This window comes from Mastacembelus armatus, chromosome 21 (assembly GCF_900324485.2).
Source record: "Mastacembelus armatus chromosome 21, fMasArm1.2, whole genome shotgun sequence".
In the NCBI taxonomy this organism is placed as follows: domain Eukaryota; kingdom Metazoa; phylum Chordata; class Actinopteri; order Synbranchiformes; family Mastacembelidae; genus Mastacembelus; species Mastacembelus armatus.
Genome location: NC_046653.1, coordinates 6,748,485 through 6,759,715, shown reverse-complemented (window position 1 = coordinate 6,759,715; position 11,231 = coordinate 6,748,485). Strand labels below are relative to the sequence as shown.

At 42.6% G+C, this 11,231-nt stretch overlaps 1 protein-coding gene across 1 annotated transcript; it reads left to right on the top strand.

Moving 5' to 3' along the window:
• The first annotated feature begins 7,330 nt into the window (after positions 1-7,330).
• Positions 7,331-10,613, top strand: twist2. The gene is made up of 2 exons (XM_026295715.1): positions 7,331-8,080; positions 10,076-10,613. The coding sequence occupies exon 1, from the start codon at positions 7,549-7,551 to the stop codon at positions 8,041-8,043; it is 495 nt and encodes a 164-aa protein (XP_026151500.1). The 5' UTR covers positions 7,331-7,548; the 3' UTR covers positions 8,044-8,080; positions 10,076-10,613.
• The last annotated feature ends 618 nt before the right edge of the window (positions 10,614-11,231 follow it).

Sequence of the window (11,231 nt, the reverse complement as noted above, 5' to 3'; positions counted from 1 at the left end):
CTGTAGTTTCTCATAGCCTTTCGTCTCCACAGTCTGCAGATGCTGCTCCAGGTGTACTAGTCATGTGTAAATCAGGCAAAGGGCATCAACAACATACCCATTGTTCTGTAGCACATGTAATTTTAGTGGCACTAATGGAGTCCTTAAGAAACAATTAAGAAACAGCGTTAGGGAGCTCCATTTAAGACATAGTTCATAGGTGATGTCTCGAATTCGTCCATTTCTGCTATAGGAGCTTTGGTCACAGTAAATTAAAAATGATTCCCTAGTCATTTTTGACACCAAATAAATGACAATTATCTTTTTATTTTTTATTTATTTTTATTGTTATTATTTTATTTATTTATTTATTTATGTGGTGGCACGTTATTTGTTTTCCATCTAAAAAGGGTGAAAACACTCTGGATGATTGCTAAAAGTGTGGCAAAATGAAATTGGACATGCAGATATTGTTTTGTCTCTCCCTGTGTTCATAGCAAGCAGTGTCCTAAATGCACATCTGAGATCCTGGGTTAAGTAAGACAGTGGTTTATGTGACTGTGCTAAAGAACATGATATCATTTAAAAAGAGAAATATCATTTAGGACAGATTTGTATGATACTATATAGACCTTTACAAGTTCTGTATAAACCTTTGGCTTTTAATAGTGGAGCTCACCCAATGTGATGTGCCCTTTGCAATAGTCTGATGCTCAGTGACCCCTAGATCCCCCTAGTGGTTTGGAGTAGCTAAATCTGTTCAGGGATTTCTTCATGTAAGCCTCTGAGTAGGAATCTGTAGATACTGGGGCTGTGCTTTAGACTGTGTGAATAACTTGTGTGACAAGCTTTAATATTTGTGTCTGTAGTAATTAATATAAACTAAGGTTGCAGATAAATCAGGTAGTGGATCCTAAAAGTGAAACTCACACCCAAGTACAAATAAAATTAGAATTCGTGGTGCTCCTGTATCTCTAAATCTATGTACGTGGTTAATAGGAAGATATAGAACTGCACGTCCAAACGTTACTTGACACTGTGTAGTGATTTCTGACCATCACCAGGGATCTTGACTAAAAACCAGCTCTTGAATACCATTCAGCTGAGATACAATTCAGCCAAGGGGGAAAATTTTGGGGGCCAGAATGAGTAAGAATCTTCCAGTCTGTGGACTGCATCAGGCTTTCTTTTTTGTGTTGAGGTAGTTTATTGATTTAACATCCGGCAGACTTACACTGACAAACACTGCGAGGCTTTTCTGCCATCACCAGGCAGGTGTGTTTATCATGTTAGGGCAACTCTGGAGTCTGGGCCTTGCACTTGTAAATATAATTAGTGCATCACATCCTGTTCAAACAATGTATGGTCTGAGCAGAAGAAATCTGAAACAGCTCTGTTAAAAGGTCACACATCTTTCAAATCAGAAAAGCTCAACACATTTTGGATGTGGCATTTGTTAGATATACAGTAAATCCAATATCGTGTAACTCTATGGCTAAAGGTTTATACTAAACTGTTCTTTGACATCGCTCTCTCTGACGTTTTTTATGAGGCCTGAATATAAGGCACATTTTTCTTGGAACAAAAATACACTGCAGTGTCCACTAATGTAAACTCAGGGCTAGAAAACATTGAAAGCAAGCAGCGCCTTTCAAAATGTACAGTAGATCCATAAACACAAACTGTAATTACGTGAATGTTGGACAAAACGTTTAATTCAGGATTGAAATTTTTTCATGCTAAAACCAATGTGGGACATTTATAAATCCATGTGGTAAAAAGTTAGATATGACAAAATCTGCCCTTAGACAAACAAAAATAGTGACTTGCCCGAAGCCTTCCCCAAAGTGCTCATCACCATGGTGACCTAGTGTGTTGGCATTTTAATAGCTGTGAAACTCCAGTTAAACAGCTCACCTGCTTTTCTCATTGCAGCTACTCTTCACAACAGCATGCATTTAACCTCTGAGCTAATAACTCAGATCAGAGCGTGTGAAAGAAAAATGTGGTATCATCTTTACAATGTGTCCCAGGGGCCCGCATGGGAGGACCCTAAGCAGTGGGGGGGCTCCGCATTTGAAGGCATCTCAGATGAGCACTGGAACATTCAGCCATTTCCTTTTAGGATTAGTATGGATTAAGGGAGAAATAAACAGTGTCACCTTTTCAGCCTCTCTAAGGTGTTAGCAGAGGGCTGCCAGGATTCACAGTGAAATTAAAGTCTTTTATACAGGTTAACAATACAGAGAGATGAAAAGAATGACAGGCCACACAGGGCAGTCTTGGAGCACCAGGATAACTCAATAATGGGGTTGAATTCAGTCTTTAGCAGAGCTGAGGATGTTGTTGGTGACACAGGTGACATTGCAGCAGTGACAGTGGACTGTAAACGCCACCCCTGTGTTGACATCCAGGAGGCTTCACCCTGGCTGCCCTAAGCCAATCAGCAGAACAAATAACACTACTGTTTGCATAGCCTTCCCGTGCAGCCTCCCCCAAACTGCCTGAGCTCAGTCTTACCTCGCTGTAGCCCAGTCTAGTCAGGCCACCTGGCTAACACATCGCACTGTGAACCAAGCGTCATACTAACCTTGGCACCAGGGTCACAAGTGCAGCACTAATTACACTACATTATTTGTGCAGGAGGCTGCTCCATCAGCAGCAGAGAGCACAGTGCCTCTGTCATTTGTTCAGCAAATTAACTCTGACCCTATCAACAAGCCCTGCCCCCCCTTCCCTCCTGTTTGACCTGGTTAAAGTTCAGATTCTGGAAATAGTACATGTGTAATGAATATAATTGTGTTATAGCCGACATAATTGCTCTAGCAATACTGTTTTTCGTAACTGTCAAGTCAGTGAAGTGTATTTGAGTTGAGTTACTTTGTTCCAGGGGCGTTTTCCTATTGGACAAACTAATAAAATAAACAGCATACCAATCTGCACCTTCCACTGCTAATCCATGTATGTATACATGTATAAATATGTAGCTCAGATGGTAGAGCAGTCATTAATCATAGAGGGAGGTGGTTTGAGCCCACTATCCCTGTCCATGTGTTGAAGTATCCCTGAGTTTTACAGCTGATGAAGAGTTAGGCTTTTTTGGACATAGGGTACCTTACCTAACAGATACAACATGTCCCTGAAATGACCACAGTGCTGCATATCATAATTTCTTTCCTCCCCACACATCTCCCATAGGGTGTAAGGCCTTGGAGAGCTGCACTTCAAAGCTTGGCTTATTCACTGGATGATCAGAACTCTACAGGGCAGCGGGCCAGAGTCAGGTATTGAGCATACAGGTTTTGGGGGTGGTGATGTGTATGTGCATTTGTGTGTGTATATATTGAGGAGATGGGTGAGAGTTATTCTGCCCTGTTTCCCCCACCACCTCCAGATATCAAAGCAAACTCATACAGCAGGGATATCTGGCATCCCGGGCCCCTTTCCACACAGGAGACAAAGCACTGAGCAGCGAGCCTGCATTGTATTATACAAAGCCTAAATGCTTCAAGCTGCTACACACTCCCCAGTGAAACCTTTATGAAAGGGCCCCTAATGCGATTTCAGAAACACCTTGTCATCAGCCCCGGGGCAGCAGAATAGAGAAGTGTGGATATATGAATGAATGGGCTCTTGGTGTTACTAGGAGTCACTGACTGTATGTGTGTAGGTGCTTTTGGTTTTATAGCCCAATATGTACCTTTCATTGATATTGCCTGTTGTTTCATTAACTATAAAGGCTTCTGCTAAATACAGGTTCTTGTTAAAAACACTGCCTGTGATTGATACTATTAAACGCCAGTGTTGTTTTGTATAAACAAAGGCTGTAGTTCTGTCCTTCAGGAAGCTGCAACAGCTGAAGAACATTTAATAGTCCATATGCTTTGATTAATACCGTTGTTCTGTTGAAGTTATGTAATCAAATGCTTTTTATATAAACTGTTTTTTCATACGTACCATGCAGTAATTTAACTATAAATTTGTAATGTGGTCTGACGTGCAAGTTGTTGCAAGAACTGAGTCGTGAGTCACATTTTCACAGTTTACTGGAAAAGAGCTGCGCAATAAACAGACGTCAGAAAATCATCCCACTTTGTAGTAAAGACCAAAGGAGGCCATCATAGTTAGGAACAGGAAACAACAAAACGGTATTTTACATAGCGTGCATCGTTTATTTCAGCGGGTGCCACCATACCTTTAGTTTAAAGCTAATAAATATGAATCTACCGTGTATCATCCCAGCGCAATTTATCGTTATATTTCCTTAGAAAATTAACACAGCAATGGATCAAAGTTCCAGTTTGTAAAATGTCATTTCTGTGATCTTCGTTATCAGGTGTAATTTATTTTGCAGAGCTGGGTAGTTGAACAGATATGTTAGTGGTTGCTCTACAAGAAGCTGTAAAAGTGATTGCACTGCTGGTAACAGATCCTGTATTCTGTGCACCATCTGGGCCTTTTCTCTGCTAAACATCTTTGGTTCAGTGTGAATCACATTCTGACACACACATTACAAAATACAGTTGTAGATATACTGACACACATAATAAGCAGCTGCTAATGTATATTGTACATGCATTAAAAGCACATACCCACACTTGTCCACTAGCTGACATATGTACATGCTTTCACACACACACTTTGTCTTTAAGTCTTCTTGCCAAGATCATGTGGGGTGAGCCACACAAGACAAGTTTTTTTGTTTTGTTTTTTTGGAGGGGGGTTAAGTCAAAGGTAATGGATCCTGACAGGCACATGGACAGTAAAATTCAATTCATCACAGCCTCCAACAAATCATCTCTTTCTTAACTTCCCTCACACATCCATAACCCTCTGTGTCAGATCAAAGACCTTTGTGACTCATCATGCATCCATACATTTGGCCTCTTTTCCTTGTTTTTGCCTGTATGCTTTCCTTCTTTTTCTGAAACGGTTTTTTGTCTCTCAGCACCTCTCAGTCTCGCTTCTTGTCTCCCGACTGGTCGTTTCTATTTACAAGGCTGATGTGAAGGCAGAAGACCGTGCCTGAGACAGTGGTGTGTTTCCACTGATGTGACAGCAGAAAGGATCTGGGCTTATTAAGGCCATGCACTCGACCCATGTGGAGCTGGTTTTAAAGGTGTCACACAAGACAGAGGTACGTCATCCTGCTCTGCTGAATTACGGCCTGAACCCATCTTTGATCTAAGAGGCAGGTCATCCCTCTCTCACATCCTGTGTCTCACTTCATTTTGCCTCTCTTCTGTGTTTCTGTCATTTCTCCTAGGATATTCTTGCCTGACCAAGAATTCCTCTCAACTCCAGTCCTGTGTTGGGTGAGAGGCACATGAACCTTTTGCCAGCATCCACAGGAAATTAAAGAGTGTCTTTATTTCCACATCAAAACATCCTCACAGACCTTTCTGAGGTATATATCGCTTTAAGGAATTTCTACTTAAATGGGAAAAGGGTAAAATTTTAATAGTCCTTACATGTAAAAGAATTAAATGAAAAATGTCTATTCTGGGTGGAATAGGGCTGGTTAGGGGGGCCCCTCTCTTTTTCTTCTTGTGAAGTGTGTATATGTGGAGCCTACCTCACAGGGGCTGTGCAGGATCAGCCTCTCACTTTGCAAGTGTCCCCTGGGCATGGAGGCCTCCTGCAGCTGAGCCAGGGAGCAGAAGGTCAGAGGGCATAATCAGGGAAAGTGTGTGTGTGTGTGTGTGTGTGTGATTTTTGTGTGTGTTCCTGCATGTGCATGATCCTTTCTGTGATGTTCTTGCACACATTTGAACATTACTTTTATATTTGCATGTGTGAAACATTACCGTCTTTTTAAAAAAGGTTGTATGAGTTAGACTGGTAAAATGTAACCACACTTCGACCTCTGCTGCATACCACGGTCTGAATTAAAAGCTCTGGCCCTGAGGAAAAGTAGTGTGACAGTCGCTATTACCAGTGAGAGCCAAAACACAAAGCAGAACAGGACTCCAATAGGCTAAAGGAGCTTTCAAGGGGAAACCAGGATATATCTCAATACGAAGTGAGCACTCAAGGGTTCAAACTATGTTGTGCAGTTTTCAGGAGCTACTCAGTTTCACCTCATTTACAGAGACGATATTGTTCATTAAAAAAATATTATTATCCTACAAAAGAAATATAAATCAGATCACTGACATGTCAGGAAAATTATAATTGATTCAAAAACATCTCGCAAACGAGAAATGATGCCACCTAACTGGCATGTTTTACCTTTCTCTCCCTTTAAATAAAAATGACTAGTTACATGATGTGTTTGCAGTTTATGGTAGTTAGAGGGGAAAAAAAACCCTAACAACAATACAGAGCCACAGAAATCTGTAGACGCCAGTCAGCTGATTTGGACGAACTGTATTTTGGCAGTGGATAAAGTCAGTTCTATAATGTGAGCCACCTGCGCGCCGCTCCGTGTAGGGAAAACATGACATGACAGATGAAGAGGTGGACCGCTGACAAAACGCATGGAGAATTTGTCCACTGGAGGTATCCGCAGAACCCGGAGAGCTCCTCGGTTAGTTTAAGCCTCCTTCCTGTTTGACTTCAGCATTATAGGAACCGTGAGAGCTTACAGACCTGATTCGATTAAAGATCAAGCGGACAGATTTCCTGTAGCGCGATGAATTTGTGCGTAAATCGCCTGACAGAGCCCGAACTCTGCACTGCATTCAAAACTGTGTGTTTACTCTGCATGGACCCTTTGTCCGGATAGAAAATAGGCCTTACAGTATAACAGTCTACACTGCAGTGTAAAGACTGCAGTTATTCTCTGTAATGGATTTTATACAGCTGTTAATACATACAGGTGTTAATGCTGTGCTTTTATTGGGTCGTAAGGCTCCGGCTTATGATTTACTTTCCAATAGAAACCTCACAACTTTCTGAACCAAGATATTATGGCCTATTGATTATTTGGAGAGGGAAAATGTCTTGTGAAAACTGTATGAATATGAGATTAATACTTCATCAGTAATTCAGGATAAATACAGGGATTCCAACATGCGTGTTAGCAAAAATAGGCCCGTTTTATAATAACTCGGCCTAATCAATTATGTGATTAATTATAAGTCAACAGATTATCTTAGTAAAAAGAGAAATTTAAAAAGCTTTATTTGATGGGTCTGGCCATGCGCAAAACGAAAAATCAAACAAAATAACTTTCGCTTCGCTTTTGACTGTAAATAAGAGCCTTGTTTCAGTCATATCCCAGACACATGAAACCATGACTGGTCCCTCCTGCTTATTAGCGGACCTAGACGCACACTAGCTCCCCCTCCACCCTAAAAAACCCCTCCCCTTCCACTCTCAAAACTATTTAGCATCTGAAACCGGTATAAAGTTTCCAAAAAACTGAAGGAAAAAACTTCTTGTGACAGGAGAATCGTGCCAACCTCCGGTTTGAAACTAGTTTCTTGTAAAACAAAAAGCGCAGAGAGCGAGACGTCTTCAAGTGACTCCCTCATCTTTAACGGATATCTATACATTTTTGTAACCACGGCTTCTAAGGTGGACAGCGTTTTTTCCTCTCTATCTCTGCATTTCTTCAAGAAAGAAATGGAAGAGGGCTCCAGTTCTCCGGTGTCCCCTGTGGATAGTCTGGTGACCAGCGAGGAGGAGCTGGACAGGCAACAGAAACGCTTCGCGAGGAAAAGGAGACACAGCAAAAAGTCCAGCGAGGACAGCAGCAGCAGCAGCCCGGGTCCAGTGAAGCGGGGGAAAAAAACGAGTCCAAGCAGCACTCAGTCGTACGAGGAGCTGCAGAACCAGCGGGTCCTGGCCAACGTCCGGGAGAGACAACGGACTCAGTCTCTGAACGAGGCCTTTGCGTCTTTGCGCAAAATTATCCCCACGCTTCCCTCGGACAAACTGAGCAAGATACAGACGCTGAAGCTCGCCTCCAGATACATTGATTTTCTCTGTCAGGTGCTGCAGAGCGACGAGATGGACAGCAAGATGTCCAGCTGCAGCTACGTTGCGCACGAAAGACTCAGTTACGCGTTCTCCGTGTGGAGGATGGAGGGCGCTTGGTCTATGTCAGCATCTCATTAGCACCCAGAGACCTTCCTTCACTTGCAATGCCAAAGCGGTGGGTACCACAAGACTGATGCAAAGCAAAAAGAATATTAGTAGTAGAATAGTTAAAGATCTGGTGTTGAATAATAGCACAGGACTAAGTTAAACTATGATGCTTTAAGGAGACAGAGTTTGAAACATTCTCTGAGTTTCCCTCAGATTCTTGCACTTTTCTGCTTTCACTTTCTGCCAAAATGTGAGTCGTGGTTTAGTCACGTGTCTTGGATTGGAAGTGTGTCATTTAGGGCCTGCTGCAGATAAAATACATCCTGAGCTGTCAAATAACAGAGCACCGCAGAGCTGGGCATCAAAATGTCTGTTCGCGTGCTCCAAGGCGCGCCCGTTCTGTGCGTGCCAGATGTCACAGCGAGGCCTCAGCATCTTGTCAGCGCCTGAGCGAGCGTCAGCATCTGGGATGCTGCTCTGCGCCGGGCCCTGGGTGACAGCTGACCCATCAGATTACCTGTTGATACTTTGGAGGTCCCACAAGGATCGAGCTAACCCTAAACGCCTAAATCCAATTCAGCGTGTAGAAAATGAACACTGTATTTATTTGGAGAGACGGAGGGAAGTGGGTGAGTTAATATAAATAATAATTTTGGAACATTTTTCACGTCGGGCCAAATGAAGAATATACCTCGTCTGTTTCTGATTGTTCTATTTCTGACCAGAAACGCGTTAAATCAGCGAGTTGTGACTTTTTCAGTTAATCTTCATTCAGTCGCTTTTAGCCGCATTTTATAATGAGGGGGTTAAAAAAAGAACAGGGCCGCACCGAAACGCAGCTGTAGTGCCAAAGGGGGTAATTTCTATCCACAATAGAGCGTTTTCCTGTATGGAGACCGCAGGAATGGGCAGCTCGGCTGGACATGAAAGTTCAAACCAATGCAAACTATAAAAAACACAGGCGTGTATTAATGGACAGGCAGGATTTGGTCCCGTCATTCTGCGGATTTAGCGCTTGTTTTGTTCATCATTATTATGATGAAGAGAGAGCAGGCCGGAGCTTCCTGGAGCTGTCGGCGTGTTTCCCCTTTTCACCGTGTGAGGACACTAAACTCGCCGGTGCAGTTCAGTAGGCTCCGAGAGGAAGAGCTGAAAGGTCAAACCCAACCTGTGGTCTCTTAGAGGTCAGACCGTCCTGTCTGTTTTCAGACGGGTCTACATAAAGTGTGCGTCAGTGACACATAAAGCGGCTGTAAATAGGAAACAACAAGCTCAGTCCCTATCATGGCCGCAGTGTAGCGTCAGCTGGGCTTCTCCTTAGACGGGCTGGCTGAGGCGTAAGAGTCAGGCTAACAGTAAATAACACCTCTCCGTTAAAGTCGGTTTGTTTAGTCCACATGGGCCTGACATGCAGTTAACAGGCCGCCCGGCCATAACTGATCATCACCGAGGCTTTGTTGTCTCCCAGACCAACCCCAGTGAGCCTCATCACAGTGATGTGTGTGAGCTCAGTCACTGCGAAGCTTTCAAAGTGAACTTTGACTTTTCTAAGACTCTCACCAACTCTGGCGTGCGCGCTTTAAGGATGCTACAGCCCCCCCTCTCTTTCTAAATACGTGACCTCCACAGCACTGCGGTCTTTAGGAATCATTTCCATTTTATTATTGCACAAATAGAAAGATCAACATTTTCATGGTCAGATTATTCCTAAATATGTAACAGGCCTTTCAAAATAAGAGCGAGACCAAAGGTAACTCCGTGGTATAGTTCAAAAATAACAGTGGCTTAAATGTTGTCCTGTGTTAGAGCTGGACTTTTTGTATTTCGCTGCAGCTTTAGAATTACAATCAAATACAAAAGCTCTCTGCCTCTCTGCTGCCATGTGCTTTTACTCAGCTCAGTGGCTAATCATTGATTCATTAATGACTTCCCAAATGCAAAGTGAACCAGTGGATGTTTAAAATCCCCCCCACACACACAAAACAGGCCAAAATCGACAGCGCGGACATTTAAAAGCGCACCAGTAATGGTTTCTATATTCTCCTCCTCCCTTCCATTACAGACTGTTTACTTCTACAAAGTACGGAGACCAAAGGGATTATTGAAGAACCCGTGGACCTCAAAGGCATGGCGGAGAGACGTAATGTGACCCACAACTGCAAACTCTTAGGGAGACTGTGCGGATGCTGGACCTGTTTGTGGCGGACAGAGCCCCGCCATGTGTTTGTAGGCCTGTATTTCCCCAAAGCCTGCATCGTCTTTAGAAGGAGATATATTTTGTTTGTCAAAGACTTTAAACCAAAGCATAAATATATATATAAATATAAATGAATGCATACTGTACATACCTGTGTAAGTGCGCCTATAGCCTGTAAAGGGACCAATGCAATTTGGGTTATTCGCTGCATGGATTTATTTCTCAACGACTTTCTTTAGCAAGTCTCCAAACATTCCGTCCAATGTACATGTTTTGTTTTTGCTTATTTATTAAAACATATTTTTGAACAAAAATGGCTGTTTTTTTTTTAAATTTTATTTTAACTTTCAGATTTTAGGCTATAAAAGTCCCCTGCAGCTGAAAAAAGAATCCAGTGAAAATCAAAAGTGAATTATTTAGAGCCACATAAAACAATATGGCTGTTGGATTAATTCAGTAACAATAATAATAATATATATATATTAACACTATATTTTACTGCTTGGTGTAAGAAGTTACCCCCTTTCCTCTCCCCTCATTCTTGTTATGGAAAGACAGGCGACATTAAAAAAAAAAGCGCGACCATAGAAAATGGTTCACAGCTTCATTAACACTGGAGGGGAGTTCGAGCCAGGTTTAAACTCAGGCTTATAAAATGTCCGCTTTAAATAACGACTTATCATTTCAGCCTGTGGGCTTTTTAACGAGCAGGGAGCCCCAGCACCAGCAGATAAGGACAATAACTAGACGGCTGAAGAACTCCCTTTGAATCTCTCCACTCTTAAAACATCCAAACTGTTTACATCTCGTTTTTCCCAGACCTGCTTAGATGCTATCTACATACTGAAAGGAGCTCATTGTTAACTCGGGGCTACCAGTGTACACGGCAGGCTGACTGTGGCTGCTGACTGTGGCTGCTGACTGTGGCTGCGCACTGCGCCTCTCAAACCTTTCCTCTCAGCGCGCTCCTCTAAAGAGCTCAATTATTTTACCACCAGCAAAACAAACACTGGCCTGTCAC